Here is a 21,882-nt window from a genome sequence, read left to right as displayed (position 1 = left end):
CCAAGATGGAGGGTCAAGACTGAAGCTGAGAGGTAGATTGGGGCTGGGTCACATGGGGAAGCCTTGCCATGGTGTGACATTTGGTCTTTCTGCTGGTGACAGGGAGCTTACTGAAAGGTTTTATGCAGAGGCATGCTGTGGTCAGTTTCATGATGGAGTAATTTAGTTGATGAGAATGGATGAAGTAGAGAGGTTGAAATGCAGTTAGGATGACTTACCACAGTCTGTAGAGATCAATAGAGTTACCCAAAAGCCAGGAAGAAAGAGCAGGGGGGTATGTTCAAGGGCAACTGACATGAGATAGACTCTGTGGGACGTGATATGAGCGAAAGAAAAGTCTTAAAAGCTTCTAAGTGTGTGCAGATGGATGAATGAATAGACAATTAGATTCCACATTTGAAAGATGTTACAGGAGACTTAGTCCCAGACCTTGCAGATTTGTTCTCCTCTCCTTGGTCCAAGGCCTCTCCTGAAACCATGCTCCACCAGGTCCTCAGGCCAGGAAGCATCCGAGCTCTGTTCCCCTCTTTGTATTTATTGGAGCCAGAGGAACGGAGCAGCTCTATATGTCACATGCCTGGCATTATTCAATCCTGACATCATTGGGTCAGAAAGAATTACCCAGAACCTTGGATTGAACCACATCCCCATGATCAGTACAAGCTCTACTCAGTGAATGTTGATGACAGCAAACTGAAGAAAGAAGATGCAGGCTTCAAAATAAAATATTTTACTATATAGCTGCTTAAAATGAAGGTCTTCCAGAAGCCATCTGCACAACTTTCCACTTAACTAGGAAATTGTTCCCCTCTAAACACACCAAATCATGTAGGTGTTTTGTTTTGGGGGTTACACTGATAAATAAGTAGCTGGAACTTGGTGGGTCAGCGGGGAGATGTTAGAGGAATATCCTGGTACTGTGAAGAAAGAGCCCATAAAACTTGTTATTTTATTAGGGATACCTCAAAAGAAACAGTGTATGGTATTTATATACAACATTTTTGTGAAGATCCCCAAAGTATTTGGCAGCTACTCCTTTAGCACCCTTTACTTTTCATCAGTTTCAGTCAATTCAGCTTTTCCTTTCTACAGCCAAGAAATGTGCTTTCCTGGAAGGTAGCCAACCTGAGGATTTTAATAATATCAGGAAACCCAATAAATGGGAATGGAATTAATGACATGCATGTGAAAAATATTAATAGTTTTCAAAAGTGTGGTTGCGTTTTCATTTTCCTTTTACTTGGGGATGGGATGAGCCCTTCTTCGCTACTGTCTAGGAGATGAAGCTGCATCCTGTTCTTTCCTAATCTGCCCCTACCCCAATTTTCAGAATTAGGTGTTTTCCCTCTTGCAGTCTCTTCCCTTTATTCTCAGTTGCTTGACTGTTAAAGACAGGCAGCAGGAAGAGCCTGTATCACAACAGCTAAACATGTGAATGAGTAAAGCATGAATACAGAGATAACTAACTTAGCTAGTGTCCACCAAGACAGGGCTGCTACCATTTTATCACATCACTTTGGTAATATTTTCTTAATGACTCTCTACTAAAAGCACCCTCTTATTTTTATTTTCTCCTTGTATTTTTTTTAAAGCACCCTCTAGACGGCTCAGCAGTAATTTAGTTGTAAGTCTTCCAGAGGATAGAATAGTAATATTTATTCTAGCACCAATGCGATATTAGATAGTAGTCTATTTCTTCATAATTAACTTTTCAAGATATGCATGAAGTTCTTAGTGTAATTTCTGTTTAGTCTAAATGCTGATTTTTATTAGTCTGAAATTCTTTGTTGAGATACTGACCACTTGAAATTTATCTCTCCCCCTCCCTCCACTTCCCTCTGACTCTTTTTCCCTTCTCTATTCCTTTCTTTCTTTCTTTTTATTAGTGGCCACTGGCTTTCCAGCTGGACAGACTCATTTAAAAACACGATTAGAAGAGATCAGACTGGCTGTGGAAGATGGAGCTACAGAAATCGACGTGGTAATTAACAGGACCTTGGTGTTGACCGGCCAGTGGGAAGGTAAGTTCATGTCCTTCCCGCAAGGGAGACATAGTTATCTCCTGTGAATCATGGTGAGGACCCGGCACAAAGCAGTAGGTTGGGGAGGTCATAATTCTAGATGACGAGGCTCTAGATCAGAGGGTGAATCTAGGAAAGAAAACATGGTTAAGATGATCTGTCCTTGTGCCCCCCCCCCCATAAATCTAGGCAGTTCCCAACCAGCAGGAACTCTTTAGATCCCTTTGAGTGCTTAGGTAAATTGTTATTTCATACAGTGGATTAACATTTATTTTGATCCCCACCATTTTATTACTTAATATATACATTACTACAGTCAGGTCCCTTATGCAAAGTTTATTTTAATAAGCTATTATTTCTTCTTCTTTTTTTTTTTTAATAGAGGCATGTTTTCTTTCTTTCTTTATTTGTTTGTTTGTTTGTTCTGTCCATACATGCACTGGGTACAGTCAGAAGCGCGGGAGGGTGAGAGAATTCACCAGTGCCAGAGCGGGGAGCAGAACAGGCAGAAGGACCGAAGTACACTGCTGAGGGGAGCAGCGGGCGGCAGGAGAGGTCTGCGCGCCATGCAGGACCCTCCTCCGGTGGCCGGGAAGCAGCCGGGGATCGAACCGGCGCCGCAGAGGCCACGGGCAGCTTCGCAACCCAGCGCTCAACCGCTGCGCCACTGGGGAGGCCCAATAAGCTATTATTTCTAATTAGATACTAAAGAAAAATATTTTACCTCTGCATAAAATATATTTTATATACAGACATGGCTGATAGCTAACTTAAATACAATCTGTACTGCAAAAAAATTATTACAATTAGTTTAGAATTTTTTTAAATGAAAGTGTAAGATAAAGATAGACTAACATATTATGTCTTTAGAATATATGAATATCAGGTATGGTCTATTTTATACTAACTATGGAAGTTATACCTGTTCATTATTAAAAACAAAAATTCTAACCAGTGATAAAAGAAGTAGATGTGCCACATAATCACATTGCCTAGAAAGAACCCCTGATAACACTGCAATGCACAACTTCCAGACTTTTTTCTCTTCATTTTTGCACATATGCAATTCCCACCTTTTTAATAGTTTAAATAAAAAATAGAATTATAGTTAGTGTTTTTTTCCATGACATATTTATTGGGCTTGCCAATATCTCATGAATATCTTTCTATGACTTCCTAACAATCCATCATTCCATTAATCTTCTCACCTTTAAGTCCTAATTCCATTGTATTAAGAATTGCTTTTGGTTATGTCACAAAGATTCCTTCAGTGGTTTAAATACCAGGAATTTATTCTCTTATATAAAGTCAGATAGGTATTTAAGGAGTCTAGTGGGAGCCCTGCCAAATCCTTGGAGACCTCAGATACCTTTACCTTTTACTGCCAAAGCCTGTGCCTTCTACACTCACACTCAAGGTGACTCCATTGTCTATGATGCTTCTGAAGTCCCGGCTTCATCTCATAGACTGCTGCGAAGAAGGGCTTGTCCCATCCCCAAGTCTCATACAACACTCTTGGCCTGAATTGAATTGCACGGCTATGCTTGGCTGCAAGTGAAACTGGGAAATGGAGTCATTTAGCTTGGAATATTAGCTACTTTCCTGTACATTCTTAAGTTAGGTGTGTACATTTCTGTAACATGATGGAAAGCAGTGAGGGAAGTACTGGCATGGCAGGGAAGCATGTGATAATAAAAAGTTTAACAGCAAGAACCAAGCAAAACCAACAATAACAAAATGTTTAAATAAAAAGATACATGAAGTCAAAAAACCCAGCCATCCGGACTGTTAGCTAAGGGGCAAGTCAATAGATTCCGGTAGCCCCTGAGAGCATCATGCATTCCAGGACAACATGATTACGGATACAGCAGTTCCAAATGACCTAGAAATAAAATTTAAGTCCATTTCCCTTGCTTTACATTCCCAGCTGTACTTATCAACGTTTTTAATATTTGCCAGATGAAAATTCTTAGCAACTCACAAATACCTTTTTGAGCTTTTGGTTTTTGTTTCTTATGGTTCATGGGTACTCTGGACAATTGCAGTCATAATTATTTTTTAAGCAGTCTTTCTTAAATTTATAGATGTCCCTTGTCCCTATATATTGAATCTGTTCGTCTGCTTCTAAACTCAGATTTTAGTTTAAAATTTGACTAAAATAAGAGGAAAAAAATGAATAAGTATATCATTTTAAACAAATCTAAAAAAATAAACTTCATGTGATTTGGTTGGATAAGAAAGTATATGTTCTTTATGTCTTTTATTTAGAAGTTGTAGACATATAGGTATAGTTTATGTTATTATAACTTGTGCTCTTGTCTCTAGGATCCTACTAATTGGAAAATAAAATACAATAGGAGAAAAGTTTTGATGTAATTGGCTATCTGTTAATGAACTAGGAATGGTTGTTTTTAAGAACTGATAATTTCCCAATGACAGGCATTCTTGCAAAATATAATAACACATCTTTGTCCTAGACCATACTTTTCTATTAACTCTTTTTTTATGGTGTTAATAACCTCTTGACCCAAAACAAATTGAAAAGGAACATTTAATACTAGAAATTTAATTCTAAATAGAAACTCGCAATGACTTAGGCCTTTTTTCACTGCAGTATTTTGTCTTAACTTTGGCTCTCAATTTGATTACATATTGTATTTCTCGGTGTCATGTTTTAATATTAGCTGTTTATTAAAATATGAGCCTAAAATTGATTTCTTGAAATTTGCTGATGGAAATGTCCGTCTGGATATTATACTTTCAAATCCAGGTCCCTCTCCCCTGTGACTGAGGTATGTGGGACTCTGGCTAAAGAACAAAAGAAGGACCCCCATTTTTAAACCTGACCATTCAGAGCAAATCCCAGCCATTCCTTTCCTTTTTTTTTTTTTTAAGATTTATTTATTTATTTATACAAGCACTGGGTACAGTCAGAAGCACAGGAGGGTGAGAGAATTCACCAGAGCCAGAGAGGGAGGCAGAGCAGGCAGAAACACCAAAGTACAATGCTGAGGGGAGCAGTGGGCACAGCAGGAGAGGTCTGCGCGCCATGTGGGACACTCGCCCGCCCACGGCCGTGGATGGAACCAGTGCTGCAGAGGCTGCGGGCAGCTTTGCAGCCCAGTGTTCAACTGCTGCGCCACCAGGGGAGGCCCCTCCCAGCCATTTCTTATAGTTGCAAGTGTGTGTAATTTAGCATATAAAATCAAAGAGACAACAGGAGAGAGACTGCTCTCCCTCTTCTTGGTTTCTCTTTGTGACAATTTAAACTCTCTACTCTCTTCAGACTTCTAACTCTTTATCCATCTGGAAGCTGCTTCATTCTTAGCAGAAGACTTAGCTGCTGCTCCTCAGAGAAGACAGAATCTAGTCAACAGGAACTTACTCCGGCCCTTGCATCAGATTTTCTTTCCTCCCTCCTCTTTTCCATGCTCCCCCATGCTGTGGCTCATCGCCCATATTTTCTGAGGCCTTACTCCATTTTTGCTGTCCATTTTTCCCTCTTGTGTCTTTTGTGTTTCTCTGCTAGCTCATTCTCATCAGTGTCTAAACATACTTAAACTTTTCTTATCCCTTAAAAAAAAAAGCCCACGTTCCAACAGTTCCCCTTTCCAGCTAAGTGTCCCTGGCTAGCCCCCCTTCATTTTGTACTTGCTTCTCTTGAATCTGTTCTAACCAAGATACCAATGACCTCTGATTCTGCTGTGCCAAGGGAGACTTCTGTTGTTTAGTTGTGCCATTCAGCAACATCTGACACAATGGATGGCTCCCTCCTTCTAGAAACTGTTGTGATGACTTTGGAGATCCTCCTTTTTAAGATCCTCCCTCATGTTTCTGGCTGGTCCCTCATCTTGCTTGCAGCTCCTCTCTCTCCTCTGTCATCCCTGAAGTGTTGATAGTCCTCAGACCTTGTCTCAGTGAACTCTCAGGCTCTGCATCCCCTTTGGCAACCTCATCACCTGGAGGTGCTGTCTGTGTGCCCCATGTTGAGGACACCATACCTCCTGGGTGCCAGCTCCTGGTTGGCCTGATTCCAGAAGGCTTGCTCCATTTCCTCACGAAACCGTGTAGCTTTTCCTTCTTCATAATATATAACTGGACATTCAGTATCAGTGAATCTTGGCCAAACCAGAGAATACAGCCTTTTTAGAAAGACATCCATTACAAATTATTTCTCTGATTTTATGAACACTTTCTTTTAAGTACAATTAGCTTTTTTCTAGGTCATTCAGACTTTATGAGCACTTTCTACTAAATACAAGTTAACTCCTTTTCTAGATCATTCATCACTATTGTATCAGTGATTATATTATCCTGAAATACATGATGCTGTTGGGGGCTACTGAAATCTCTGACATGACTTGCTCATTAATTAAAGGTCCAGTAGTCTGTGCTTTTTTACTTTACTGTCTTTTTATTTAAACATGTTTTCTCTTGTTGTTTTATCTGGTTCTTTGCTCTTCAGTTTTCACTGTCATATTTTGTGTAGCTTGTTAAGGCTCATGGCTCTTCCCTCAGGTAACTTGCTCACTCCTGTCTACCAGGCTTCAACAAGGTATACACCCAGGTTGCCTTAAGGACAGTGAGTTTAACTAATAAGCAGTGGAATGTATTGCAGCTTTACCTACTACATATTTTCAGGTTACTTACTCTAGTTCCTCTCCTCACAGAATCTAGCACACCCCCTTGGTTTTGTGTGAAATCAGAATTGGGGGTTAGAGTCAAGGGAACAATAGACTCCTATAAGTGACTGTCATTCTTGGTCATTTTGATTCCAGTCCCCTACCCCCCAGCCCCCATAATCCTTATGTATTGATAGTTCTAAGGAAAAGAGCTAACTGGAGCATTTTTAAAAAATTACTTCCACTTCTTTGTTCTACATAGTTTAGGTGCCAGATAATTGAAGCATTGTTGAATTTACATGTTGATTAATACAAAACACATTTCCCATGTGTTTCTATTTATGTGGCCTGGATTTGCAATTAGTTGTAATTAAATGTTACTAGGCAAGTTTAGCCAGAAAGTGAATCTACTTCTGTGCACTCAGGAAAAGGATATTTCGTCTTCCCCTGGGAAGTCTGTGTTGTGGAATAAAGAGAGCATTCCTAGGGTGGGAGTAGGGGGACCTATGCTGGACTGTGAGGGAGGTGGGGTGCCTAGCTAGCCAGTGACCCAGACTGAACACACTGTGGAGTAAGGCAGAGGATAGTGCTGGGAGACAGTGAAGAGTTGAGAGCATTTGCATTAGCCAGATGTTGGTTGGAATCCTGGTGCTACCATTAATAGCTATTTGCTCTTGGACAAGTTACTTAACTTCTGTGCCTTCTGTTCCTTCTCGGTAAAATAGGAATAATGGCATCGACTTCACAGGGGTATAATAGGGATTAAATTAGATAATATATGTAAATTGATCATCTTGCTGCTTGGCCCAGATGAAGCCCTGCACTCCAGCTGCAGTCTCTTCCCTTTCCCCCTCCCCTCCTGATGATAGTATGATACTAAGGCAAGAACCCTGTAACACATGTATTGAGTAAATGAACTAGAACTCTGGAGAGGACATGGGTTTTAGTCTTTGTCATTTTGCTGATTTTCTCCAAGTCTGTGAGCAAGCATTTCACCTCTCTTCACCTCATGTAAATCAACTGCCAATGAGGGGGTAACACTTAATGATTTCTTTAGAGCCATCATGACCTGCGGTTTTGTATCTGGCATTTTCATTGTATATGAATATTATTCCCATGATAAGTACTGGTGACACCACAGTCTTTCTTTCTTTCTTTTTTTTTTTTTTTTGAACTTTAATTTGCCTCCCTGAAACATCGGTCCATTTGAATACTTTTTCCGTCTGGAGCCACACAAATTTTGTTCCTGCCACTTATAATTTATTTCTCAAACATGGGGAAACAGTTCTCAGTACTTTTATTAGCATCTCTGTTACCACTCAAAGATGATGTACAAAAATCCCCATCATTGTGGAGTTTAGGCTAAGGAGGAAGCTTCCCTTTGACATGTTAAGGTTGAAGACTTCAACTCCACAGTCATTTCAAGCATAGTAATAGTATTATTTCTTTATGGTGCTGTTGACGTTGGCTTTGTAGTTGTATTCCTTAAACAGTTCTTTCAAGGAAGCACATCCCAGAAGTTCATTATCTCTTGAAAGTTGAATGCAACCCATGTACTGCAAATATAGAGAGATGTTCATTTCTTGCCTTGAGTGATCTCTCTGCTGCATGTATTTGCCTAATGTATTTAGCAGAGACGTAGAAAGGCTATCTTATTCTGCCTCACTCAAGAATCTTTCATTTCTATAAACTCAGGACCTCGAGCTGCTTTTACTAGTTTTTGGAAACCATTCTTCTCTGGAGGACTGATGGACATGACTCCAACGGTGACTTCTTTGACATCTTCCAGCCTAGTGTGTTGAAAATATTGTTTATCTCCTGTATCCAAAGTCTCTCTATCTTTTCATCCTCTTGGAGTCTTCAGACTGGACATGCTCTCCTCGGCTTTGTTTGGAATTATCTATGCCTCATGGCTGTCAAGAGTTTTAGGATAAGAGAGTAAAACATTAGGGTCAAATCCTAATGTCTATCATTGTTGTAACTTATGCCATTGGGTCCTGAAAATCTTGAATCTGGTCAACAATTTATTTTTCTTGTTTGCTTATTTTTATGGTAGAAGGATGGTAGAAATAATATTTCAGAAGAAAGTGGTATTTTTATTTTGTACCACTGTTAATCATAATATCTTACAAGGAAGTCATCTCTAAATCTATAAACACTTTTCTTGGGAGGAATCACATAATCCATAATCCTCTTTCTCTGTTTTGGGGGATTGTTTATAACAGAAAAATTCTGAAGATACTTATGGCTGCTATATGCTTTTATGGTTTTGTGTTTTTATGCTATGATTCTTCAAAACTTCAAATGCTATTGACAAAATGTGTTTGTTTTATCTCTTGTAGGTTATTTTACAACCTGGTGTTTTAGTCTTCCAAGATTAATTAGTTGCCTTGGTGGATGAAAACTGTTCTTGAACATTTTGTGACTTTTTTGGTTTAAAGGGTTGCTGCACAATTTTATATTAAGTGTTGTAGTGTACATATAATTATCTTAAGAGTTATTTTCAGGCTGTTCTTATGCAGTGTTGATCATCTTTCCAGTACTCAAAAAATAATTGCTCAGATATATTCATTAACAGTTATTTTTAAGTGCCTTTGAATAGCATAAAATATAAAGGGAAATCTACTTTATGACTTTAAGATAGGAAACATCATCTTTAAACACTTGGATCCTTACATAAAGCATAATTTCTATACATGAAATCTTTAGTAATAGTTTTCTATGTCTGTGGCCATGCTTCTCCAGAAAACTAACTGCCAGCAGTCTCCAGATTAAGACTATACTTTCTTTGTAGTTGGAAACTGGAGAGAAACAAGATCATTGTAAAATGAGAAAGGAAATGCTATTGATGCAAATTCCTGCTGACACAGGAGGCAGAAGGTAGAAGCAGTTGTCAGCCTGTTTGGGATGTTGTTTAAAACATGCAGTCTGACCCCTTCTGCCTTGGACGTACATTCTCATGAGCACTGGCCTTCCCCACTGTGGCTATGTTCTCGGGTTTCTGTCAGCAAGCCCCCACCAGCAGAGTCTTGTTTTTCAGCTGGGTATGATGAGCAGAAGGTCGCGTTGTGACCTCCATTTTTCCTCATCATTGTGGCAGTAGTAGGAGGGATGTGGCGGGGCAGACAGCAGACACCTCCTCTGCCAGTTGGGCCACTATATTGATTAAGCATCTGCGATGTAATATATCCTGGGTTTCTAGTACACCCACTTTTGCTAGTTCTGAAAACCTCATTATAAGTCAAAACATTTATTATCAGGTTTTTAATGTGACATCACCTTGCCAGCCACTTCTCTGGTGTATGTGTTTTGTTAAATTTTGCATTATTCTGACTAATTTGCGCTCGTGGAGTTTGAATTCCATTTTCATTTGTCAGTCATCTTTTATAATAGCCTTCCAAATGATTATTTTTCTGGTATGTGCAAGAACTGTTGTTTCTCTTTTTAAGTGAAGGATTTCCAGTTTCCATAATGTTTGAGTTTTTTAAAAAAGAATGTATGTTACACATGAGTATGTGAGCAGAGAATTAATAAGGTATAGGAAATAAGGTCAAGATGTAGGCAGAGATTCAACCATAAGGACTTTTACTAAAATATTGTTTATAATTGAAAACATCAGAAGTATTCTTAAATAGCCAATAATAGAAAAATGGTTGAATCAATGATTTACAACCTTGCAGTGAAACATTTTGCAGCCATTAAAAATTGTGTTACAGATCCTACTCTCATCTCCCCCTCTGTAGTGTGTCTCTGGTTTATAGTTGCCTGTTGATTTTGATTTTATTATAATTAGTCTTTTTCCTGATCCCTTATTTAGGTTTTCTAAATTCCTCCTATGAGTGAGACCATCCAGTATTTTTCTTTTCTTTTTTGGCTTATTTCACTGAGCATGATAACCAAGGTGAAAATGCATACATGTACAAAAGGGAAAAATGATGTAAAAATATATAAAATAAAAATTTTTTAAAAATTGTGTTACAGACTGATACTTTTAACTTTCAATTATTTTGAAATCTTTTTAATTTAGTATATTTTAAGTTTATGATATATCAAGCAGCAAGAAACAAGTATTAAAATAATATGTAACATATTATTTTTAATTTGTTTGCTTAAACCCATCAAATAGGTTGGTTGATAATCTCAAGCCTCCCATAAGAAAAGTAGCTCAATGTCAAATTGCAATATATCAAATGTATCTTTGAAAAATCAAATGTTCCTTTTGAACTTTTATTTTTGATTCATTTTAAACTTACAGAGAAGTTGCAAAAATAGTATACAAGGGGCAGCAGCCCTTCTGCCCACCTGTGCTTATGCAGGTGTTCCTCTTCCCCATCCTTCTCCCTTGCAGCAACCCTCTCACCCACCTGTGACTATGCAGGTGCTTCACTTCACTGACATCCCTTTGCAAAGGGGTGAGGCAGCTCTCTTCCCAAGGCTGCCCATGATTAGATTCATTTATTTTCACTAGAAGGACCACAGAAGTTTTGCTCTGTTCTTCTCAGTGCATCATTTCAGAAGTTAAAAGATGTTCATATTTTACATTATTAAGGCTGTTACTTTTTCATTTGGTTACAATGGTTTTTCCCATGTTTCTCCATTATAAAATTAATAAGTATTCTGTATTTTACTAAGTAATTAATACAGTAATTGTAAATGGAGATATTTTTAGACTATATTATATCCTCTTTCTCATGGAACTTTTCTGCACTATTTTTAATGTTCCTTCATAATTCTTCAGTTATTACCCTGATAGTTAACAAATGGCGATTTTCTAGTTTTATTATTACATCTAAACTTACTCATTAGCATCACCTTCTCCTTACTATTCTTATTCTTTGTAAGAACTCAGGATTTCTATTTTACTCAGTCATACATTAGTATTGTTATTTATTTTGATGCTCAAATTGTCCCAGATTTGACTGTGGGCAACTGCTTCAAACTGGTGCCTCTTTCTTTCTGATATGTTCCCACCATTCTATGAGAACTTCCTTGCATTCTTATAAAGGATATTCCAGACTAATATTTGACTTTCTCTGCCCCAGCAATGTAATCAGCCATTTTTCCAAGAAGCTCTGTTTCCATGTATTGAAGACTGGTATTATTTAGAAACAGATCTGTGAGTGTGGTGTGGTTATTGCTTCTGGGATATGTCTACGCCTTCTTAGCAGACAAATTATGAAAGATGTGAATGTAGATAAATATGCATCATGTATTTAACAATACATATACATGTGTATCTTTCCTATCTCTATTTGTTTAATCCATTGTGCATCTAATTTATTAGACCCTTATATGTCCACCCTGATTGCAGCCTTTATAAGCCAATCTCTCATGATTTATTCTCACTCTCATGATTTATTCTCACTCTCTTTCCCTTTGTGTATTTATGCCTCTCTGTTTTGTTAGTGAGACACCTCTCTCCCTCTCCCATAACCTCAGTAGATTGTACCTACTTGTCCTTCCTTGTATATAACAATCTCTTGACTAGGCTTGATGTCTCTGCACCCCATGCTATATCCTTAGGCTGGCTGTGCTTCCCAGCTTCTCCAGAATTCCCAATTTCACTGATAAGGGTGTCCCTGGATTTACCTGGCCCTGATCTTGTAGAATGTGAGGCAAGAGTTTCCCCAAGCTTGTGACCTCCCTATCCCATTTCTCTTCACTTTCATGGCAGTGTGTGACTGAGGGTGCCCTTGCCTGGCTGACAGCTCTCACAAGGTAGAATCAACAACTGTTTTCTAATCAATAATGGGAGGCTTTTTGTTCTTAGCTAAACCTTTTAGAGTAAATCATAGTTTGTCCTCATTTTTACATCTGATCATTATTAATGGTGGATCCAAGGGAAATTAATTGCTTACTTTCATAATCATTCTTGTAGTTACTTTTACATTTATTTCCGGAATCTGAGATGTGTTTGAGCTGTGTAAAGATCCTTTATCCAATTTCGAGGTGAAAAATGAGGACTAGAGAGGTTCTGAGGAGGAGACTGGAGAGGCCTAGAGAGGTGGGCGAGGAAGAACAGACAAGTCTTTAAAAAAAAAAATCAGACAAGTCTTAAGATGTGAACTTCACAGCAAAACAATATCCTGTTCTGTTATCCAGAAGGCTAATAGAGCCATTTGATTGTTTTTAGTATATTAAATCATACACAATTAAGTATTTTGTTTCTGAGTTACTTTGGAAATTTTTATTCAACTTTTTCCCCCCTAAAAGAATGAAAATCAGGTCTAGGATTGTAACACTCAACTATGCAGTTAGTCACTTGAACTAGAAGGGAATTTATACCTCTTTTGCTTCTTCTAGGTTTCAAATATTGTATGTTATTCAGTGTATTTCCTTGTGAATGCATTTTACTGACAGTGCCGTGTGCATGCTATGTGCATGCGCTGGGACAGAGGCAGAGAGGTATGAGAAAATAAAATTTTATTCAGCATCTGAAGAAATGAATTCTAATCTATATTCTACCATTGACTAGTGATAAAATTTTAGACAAGTCATTCATCTTACAACATTTCACTTTTCATGTCTAAAATGTGGTAACTGCCAGCTACTTCACAAGGGATGTTTAAATGATGTGTGGAAAACACTTTGAGTATTTCTGAAGGGAGATGCTTTGAAAACTTAGGGGAGTTCTTCTTTTGAGCAATTCTTCCTCATGAAGAATTTTTTTGGAAAGAATCTCTTGAACTTACTACTTCACTTATAATTTCCTCCACCTGTACAGTCCAGAAGTAATGATATAAATCCACACGGTGATGGTGTCCTTTCCTGCTCATCTAGGGGAATATCTACACTTTTGTTTTTCTCTTGTTTTTCTCATTCATACTGAAAGTGACAGTTGGGTATGTTCAAGGGCAGTATGATTTGAGAGTGACCAGGTTATATTTGAGCCATCCTGTCACTTTGATTCACATGTCACCCATCTAATTTCCATGTTGCCGATCATTATAACACCAGGGTGCTCAAAATTATATGGACATGAATCTTGCTTCTCTATGGCATCTGTGGCTTGAGTTAGAATGAAGTGGTCTGTTTTTCCTTTATATAAGATCTATAAATTCCAACATAGGCTAATATAAGCATTAGTACAGTACTTGCTGCTTTTCACCTTTTTTTTAATAAGGTAACATTATATATTTATTTATTTATTAAAGATTTATTTTATTTATTTATACAAGCACTAGGTACAGTCAGAAGTGCGGGAGGGAATTCACCAGAGCCAGAGTGGGGACCAGAACAGGCAGACCGACGAAATACACTGCTGAGGGAAGCAGCGGGCACTGCAGGAAAGGTCGGCGCGCCATGTGGGACCCTCGCCGGCAGTAGGGGATCGAACTGGCACTGCAGAGGCTGCGGGCAGCTTCGCAGCCCGGTGCTCAACCACTGCGCCACCGGAGGAGGCCCTGCTTTTTACCTTCTTAAAGTTAGTTTTGCTTTTATATAGGGAACATATGGAAAGCTAATACTGAATGATCAAAAGCTTACTAAGTAAGAGTAAGAGTAACTGAACTACTGCCAACAACAGTAATTGCTGACATGGTTGAGCTTAACTTAATGTATATTAACTAATTTAATGCTTGAAATGACACCATGTGGTGTGCATACCTATATTCCCATTTTATAGACAAGGAAGCTGAAATGACGGTAGAAAGTTGAGCATTTTGCTCAAACCTACAGCAAATTAAAATAATAGAGCTGGGATAAGACCCCAGGCAGTTGGGGTGCCAACTGTTGTCTACTATACCATATACCCCAGTAGATATTTGTATATTAGAGTTGAATTCAAAACTAATGAAGCCAATTGTGTTTTCATTAGTATATTAGGAGGCTGTAGAACAGGAAGCCTGGACAATTGGGTTTGGGAAACAAACAGTGCCATAAGAGCCTGGGAGCAGAGAACACAGCCAGATTGTGCCACAGGAAGAGCTTGACAACAGCTCCTCCGCTGGCATGAGTGTTACTGACCAGTGCAAGTGCTGTGTTGCAGCTGGTGTCTACTGGGCCACTGGATGCTTAGATCTGCTGCTTTTGCTGCTGCTGTAGTACTAATAACAATCTCTAATTGTTCTTTTATCTTTGCATATATAGTAAGATTCACAGAGCCGGTGAAGCCTTCACTTGATGGAGCTCAGGCCACATTTTTGCTTTTATTTATTTTCTTATTGCTGTAGTTTGTATAGTGTGTGTGTGTGTGTGTGTGTGTGTAAATTACAGTCTGTACATTTTCCAAGTCTATTCTATGGCTTTCACATAAATGTTAAATTAGACAAGGCACTAGCTATGTGCCACATATTAAAAGACTAATATGTAAAGAGAGAGAGAAAGATCACAGAGAAGTAAGTCAGTAGCTGAAAGAGAAGAGCAAGAAGAACTTTTTTCAAAGACAGAAGATACGGCATTTTTCGACTAATAGAAATATTTCATTAGAGAAGAAGTTGATGATGCAAGACAGAGAAAGTAAAATTATAGGAGCGAAGTAAGTAAAAAGGGATTAAGATTCATCCAGAAGAGAGATATTTGGCTTCATGTAAGAGCAGAACAGTTTGCCTTATAGTGATAACAGACCACAGTTTATGAAGGCTGGGTTTGCTATGCTTTTTGATTGAATTGTTCTGTTACACACTGGACAGAATGTTAACAGGAGGAAATGACAACTTTTGTAGTGTTGAATTTTAAAGATCAGGATATTTTCTCAGAAAGTCTTGACCCAGTTATGTGGTAAAATATGTCAGTAAAATGATTTGAGGAATTGTCAGTTAAAAAATGAGAAGGTACCAGTTGAATATTTGTTAAAGCCAATCATACTCCACGTGACCTGACCATTTTGGGTTTGTACTGTTTGGGTCATGGGTTAGAGAGTACTGCTTCCAGGTGGCTGATCATTGAGTCATAAAGTACATCTGGTTTTTCTGGTTAATTTGAACTGTGGGTGAAGTAGGCCACTGGATATAAAAAAATAATGCTTTTTAGGAAAAGGTGATAGTAAATATGTTTGTTTGTAAATATGATCAGGATTAATGTTTTAAAAATTAATGTCACACAGGCTGAAGTTCACTTTGGCAAATGTTGTAATAAAGTATTTTCAAGCCTTATCTGATCATTCACTGATTGTAAGCATTAATCCATACAACAAAAATTTGGTGCAATACAAGAGATGGGTCAGACCATGAAACAGGATTTAACTTTTATCACATAACCCTTAATGGAAACTCATTTTGCTAGAAGTCCCAATTAATAACAACAATTAGACTTTTTTAATGGCTACAATATGTGAGACAATGTGCGAAGTACTTGATAATTTTTTTTCTTTTAATCCTTATAGTAACCCTATAGTGTAAATATTTTTATTGGTACATTAAGAATAGAACTGACACCAGGAGAAATAACTAGTGTGAGGTCACACAGGAGGTGACAGAGTTGGTCTTTAAATCCATAATTGTCTGGCTCTCAAACTTGCTTTTGGTGGCAGTACTGTACAGTGGAAGAAAAAAAATAATTAGTTGAATCTCAACTAAATTAACATCCTTGAATTTTCAGATTGGGGGATTTCTTTGTTACTCATTCTTAGAGAACAACTTTCTCGTTTTAGATTATGTGACTCTAGAACTCTTTCCTTCCTACATTTATTCGCTGAGGGAAAAGAACATAAATTGTTATTGCCACGTGTTCTGTTATTGTTTGTTCCATACCTGCTCTTGTCACATTGGCTCTAAGGGTAAGATGATTTCCTCACAGTTCAGGTAGGATTGTAAGTAAAGGAAGGCAGCTTGGCCTCTCATATCATCTCAAAATTATCGATAATTAGGAATATGTGAAAATATTTAGACCTCCTTTAAACATCTTTCTGAGCTGCCATCCCTTGATGTAACTGTAAAATTGTCCAGCCATCTTGTAATAGACTATTTGCCTGTGTTTTTACTCTGTTTTCACTTTCAAACTTTGAGTCAACCTCAGGTTTTCTTGGACTCTGAAGACAAGTTTTTGTTCATCTTTTTGGTTTGGATTGACTTTGCAGACATGAAGCCAATTTTAATCTTGTGTACTTTACTAAATCTATAAATTATAGAACTCATCTTAGCATTGCAAAATGCTTACTCTAACCCTAACCCTTATTAGGAATATTCCTTTGCTATTCAGCACACACACACGCACACACACATGCACACACACATACAAGAAAAAGCCCTGATCTTACTGTAACAAAGTCTGAGTTCAGGAAATGCGACAACTGAATGCAGGCTAATAGCCAAAATCTACAGAGGTAATGACAAAAGACTGTGTTAAATAATATTTCAAAAATTTAATATTCACTATACTGATTTTGCCTACTCAAATTCTATTACTTTGAGTACAAAATATTTTCCCCTCCATTTGCTTTTTTATGCGTAGTTTTTCTTTGGTGTGTAAATTCTTGAACAATCTGAAGGTTAAGGGCCCCCCATGGCTCATGCAGTCCAAAGCCCACATAGAAATTTTTACTCCCCTAAAACTTAGTGGCTAAGAGCTTGCTGTTCCCTGAAAGCCTCAATGATAACATAAGCAGTCAATGCACACATATTTTGTATGTTGAATGTATTGTAGGAATCATTCCTACAGTAAAATAAGCTAGAGGAAAAAAAACATGCTTGAGAAAATAGGAAATGTATTGTTAGGAAGGTCTTGATCCTTATCTTCACATCAGTGAGGAGAGTTGGAGGAAGAAAAAGGTTAAAAACCACCTGTGTATAAGTGGACCCAGGCAGTTCAAACCCACGATGTTCAAGGGTTAGCTGTGTGGATGTAGTGTATGTCTATATTACACACACACTTATATACAAGTACAAATTAATCTGCTTTCAGGGTGCTTTATGGAGTCCCAGAAAATCACATATAGTACTGGATTCAGGGTTGAGTAGATTGAGACTGCACCTCTGAATCCCTCTGCAGCTGGCTTTGGGCACATACATTCAACACTGCCTGGGCTATTTCAACCTTTTTTACTCAGGTACTTGGATGTATACCCTGGTAGAGAGTGGAGCAAGCTCTTTTGTCTTTATTGATATTAACTGAGCTCTCAGAAAAGACCTGTCTTCTATTCCATGAGAAGTTATTATGTGTGAATAGAAGAATTAGTAGGAATTGGAGGGTTTTGTCCTTTAGTCTGCAGAGATGATACATGCCTGTGTGTATGGTATTCTTTTTTCTTGTAAGTAACCCTCCCAGATAAGAGGAAGGAATTATTTGCAATTTGCATATCAGGATTTTTTAAATAAATTTCCTGCCTTGGACCTCAAACCAGGGCTCAGAAACAGTTTCATGGTAGCAAAGGAAGCCTTCCTTGTAACAGGATGTGAATGGCACCAGAATGCTCCAGGCAATGTTAAATTGGGGTGATTTTTAGAAAGTGACAAATGTTTTACGTCCTCTAAATCTGAGATGGGTTCTACTAACTCTAAACGGCTGCCAAGTTATGTTATCACTTGCCTGCTTTGTAACTGCCTCAATTATTTCTTCCCCAGCCCTGTATGATGAGATTCGTCAGTTTCGCAAGGCCTGTGGGGAGGCTCATCTCAAAACCATCTTAGCAACAGGAGAACTTGGATCTCTGACTAATGTCTACAAAGCCAGTATGATAGCAATGATGGCAGGTAAGTGTTTGATAGTCAAATAATGACATTGAATTGATGTTGTAAGGAGAAAATAAGTAAGTAGATATAGTTGGCTATTAGCTAAACGTGCTAACCATTTGGGTTTTTTTGTAGGAGGGTTCAGATAATTTGTGAGCACATGTACTGAGTGAAATGGTCAAAAATACTTGGCTCTCTTCCACCTTTTTTGGGGCGGGTGGAGAGGGGTAGTAGCATTTTATTGCTGCACTATCCTTGGACGGCAGTAGATGGCACCCTTGTAGTGAATTGCCTTCTGTGTTATTCTTTGATTATTCATTCATCAACATATGTCAGGAATTTCTTTAACACTGACTTACTGCTCTCTGTGAATTTAAGCATTTGATTTTTCTCGGAGATGTGAGTCCCTACTGTCTAAGGCAGCCTGTGCTTTTGTTTGTGTTAATTTTTTCTTTTTAAATTTAGTACAGTATCATGGTGTTTTATACTTTCAAATATAAGTTGATGTATTCTTAGTCTCCATGACCAGCAGGCTTATCCATTCAGTGGTCCAAGCTTGAGATCTGGGAGTTCTCTTGAGTCCTCCTTTTTCTCATCTCTGTATAAATGAGTGAACAAGTCTAAGAACCTTACCTCTCAGCTTTTTCCAGTGCCTCCTCTCTCCATGCTGAGTGTTGCTATCTTGGGCCACTGTCATTCCCCACATGGATCACTTCAAGAGGCTCCTGACTAGTTTCCCTGTCTCTAATTTTGTCCCCTTCCAATCTGTTCCCCAAGCCATTGCCAGAATGATCACTTAAAAATGCTAATTTCATTGTGATACTGCGTGCTTAAAGATGCTTAAAGTCCTTCGGTGTCTTCCCTTGTCTTCAAGGTAAAATGTAAATTCCTATAGCCTGATTAAAAAAAAGAAAAAAGGTCCTTCCCCAGACCCTGTCTCTGCCTCTGCTATCTCTTCATTTCCCTTCATACCATATGCTCTAGCTCCATGGAATGACTTGCAGTTCTCTGCAGATGGCACCATCTGACCCTTTTGAGTCCTTGTATGTATTATGACCCCTGCCCAGGATGCCTTTGGCCCAAATAATCACATCATGGCTTTGGGTTTAGCACAGGTGTCGATCTTTTCAAGACTATTTCCCCTTTCTTTTTTTCTTCTCCCACCACTTGGCTCATTTTCTCCTCTGTATGCCCCCAACAAATGCTTCTTTTGAATACCTTGTCATAGATTACTAGAATTGTGTATTAAATTTCTAGTCACCCCTCTAAGGCCCCTACATTTGGGTAAAGATACATGGCTTCTCAGGTATTCCATCTGAGCTGTTGTAGTTGCCTTTTAGATTTTTATGCTCTGGTGTACTTTTTTGAGTACTCTGTCAGAATAGCATCATTCCCTAGAATTCTACTGCAACCAGACCACAAGACATTCATGACTGCCTTGCTCTGGTCACTGTGGCTGTATCTGGAAGGTCTCTGTCCTGGTTGTTTCACTTAGAGCAATAGCTCTGAAAATTGAAGGCAAATGGAACATTTTAAACAATGCCCACCAGTTACGTTGACATTTCAAACGCCCACAGTAGTGGAAACACTCTGTGACTCTTGGAACCTGGATAAAACCCCCTTGGAGTCTTAGGTATACAGATAGTCACTTTTTTTTTTTTTTTTTTTGGTGCTTCTTGCCAAGACACTGCGACCCAGGTCACAGTGAAGGTGTATTCATTCAGAAGGATGAGCCAACAGCTCACTGACCTACTACTCATGATAGGAACGTGGTCTTAGGTCATCATGCTTGGCAGCCTCCCTTTCACCCTTCACCCCACAGAGTTACAGAAAAAGATGGGGCTGGTTACCTGTGCTACCCTGTCTTCTCTCACCTGCTTGTATCCCTGTCCATATTGTTTATCTCTCTCATGTCTTCATTGATATGAATGTATATTGCGTACTTATTATGAAATAGTATAACTTGTATTTGTGGTTACTATCTTTTAGTCTTCAAATGAGCTCTGTCATTGAAGAACTTTAAGATTAAATGTTTTGCCTGTGGTCATAGAGCTAAGGAAGGATCGCAAATCATCATCGTTTCAACCCAGGTCTTGTTTGTTACTTTTTTCAGTTATAACACAGCCATCTTCCAAAGCACCATGTTAGTTCTTCTCATGAATTTAAAGGTGCAATCTTTGTGGATGTAATATGTGAAAGCATCTAGCACACTTCCTGGCCCGTCGTTTATGCTTCCTGTACTCTTACAAGGGTTGTAGGAGAAATAAAGTATTTCTTGAATTTTAATCTAGGACTAAACTCATCACATGGTTTCCAACTCCTGTCGTGTTTTTTTTATTCTTTTTTCCCCCTACTTAATAATCAGCATCATTGCAATAAATTTACATTCACTTGAATTCAGGTGTTAAGTGTACAATGTGATGAGTCTTGACAGTATACATATTTCATTGTTTAAAATACATATTTCATTGTTCAAAATTACATTGTTCAAATATCCAGTGTCCATATGTCCCCTTGGCACTCAGTTCCACTTGTCTCACCTTCTGCCCAGAGTGCAACCGTTCATCTGATTTTAGTACCACAGCTTAGCTTGCCAGTTCTAGAATATCAGATAATTACACATTGTGTGGATTTTATGTTGTCCTCCCCCCACCACTTATACTCTAGCTGTGAGATCTATTCATGTTGTTCTGTGTGTGCAGACTTTGCTTAGAGGTATTCCATTGCACAAATATACTGAGTTGCTCAATTTACTTATATACTTACTTATAGTATTCTTTTATTTGTCTGATGTCTATAGGGTCTATAGTTATATCTCCTTTTTCATTTTTGATATTTGTCATTTTTGTTTTCTTTCCTATTGTTATAATTTTGTTCTTCCTTTTCCTTCTAATTTTCCCCTCCTTTTTCCCCTTCCTTTTGTCTCTCCCCCTTTCTCCTTGTTCTTCTAGAAAAAGAATCTTGCTAGAGGTATATACCAATTGTTTTAATCTTTTCAAAATTTGTTCACTCATTGTCATTCAATTAAATCACCTTGTAATTTCTCTTGTTATTAAGAATGAATTGTTTGATTTCCAAATATGTTTTGCTTTTCTGGAAATGTTATTGTTAACTTATAATTTAAAATTCAGTTGTATTCAGAACATATATGTTGTAACAATCTTTTGTCTTTGGAATTAATGGAATTTATTTTATAGCCCATTTTATATGCTGTATCTAAATAAATGCTTCAAGTGTACTTGAAAAGAATGTTGTGTATTTGCACATATTAGTGAATGTTAACTAGATCAACTTGTCTGGTAGGATTTTTCAGATCTGGCTTTGTTTAGTCTACTTGTCTGCTTATTACTGAGAGGGGTCTTAAAATCTCCAAATATGATTATGAATTTGTCTCCTTTCCTTTAAGTTCTTTCATTTTTTTCCAAATATGTCTTAGAGCCCTGTTACTACTATACACTTTTAGGATTGTTGAATTAGGACATGTGACATGTCTCTTTAGGTTTGGATCTTGTCTTTATCTGAATGTCCACTTTGTCTGATTAAAATCTAGCTGTATCGGCTTTCTTTTGCTTAATACCATATGCATAGTTTGTCTTTTCTCATCCTTATATTTTCATTTATAGATAGTCAATT

At 38.0% G+C, this 21,882-nt stretch overlaps 1 protein-coding gene across 2 annotated transcripts in view; it reads left to right on the top strand.

Annotated features, from left to right (window-relative positions):
* Positions 1-21,882, top strand: part of DERA (deoxyribose-phosphate aldolase) — a 96,521-nt gene that overhangs the window by 32,331 nt on the left and 42,308 nt on the right. For both annotated transcript variants that reach the window (XR_008552261.1, XM_037514286.2), the window contains exons 5-6: positions 1,887-2,021; positions 18,142-18,270. Coding sequence is in view for 1 of the 2 variants with exons in the window: in XM_037514286.2 (XP_037370183.1) it covers positions 1,887-2,021; positions 18,142-18,270 (264 nt within the window). In the remaining variant the exon portion in view is untranslated. The remainder of the gene's footprint in view (positions 1-1,886; positions 2,022-18,141; positions 18,271-21,882) is intronic.

The sequence above is a fragment of the Talpa occidentalis genome, unplaced genomic scaffold (genome assembly GCF_014898055.3).
Source record: "Talpa occidentalis isolate TD23 unplaced genomic scaffold, MPIMG_talOcc4v2.1 talOcc4.16, whole genome shotgun sequence".
Taxonomy (NCBI): domain Eukaryota; kingdom Metazoa; phylum Chordata; class Mammalia; order Eulipotyphla; family Talpidae; genus Talpa; species Talpa occidentalis.
This window is presented reverse-complemented; position numbering and strand designations above follow the sequence as displayed.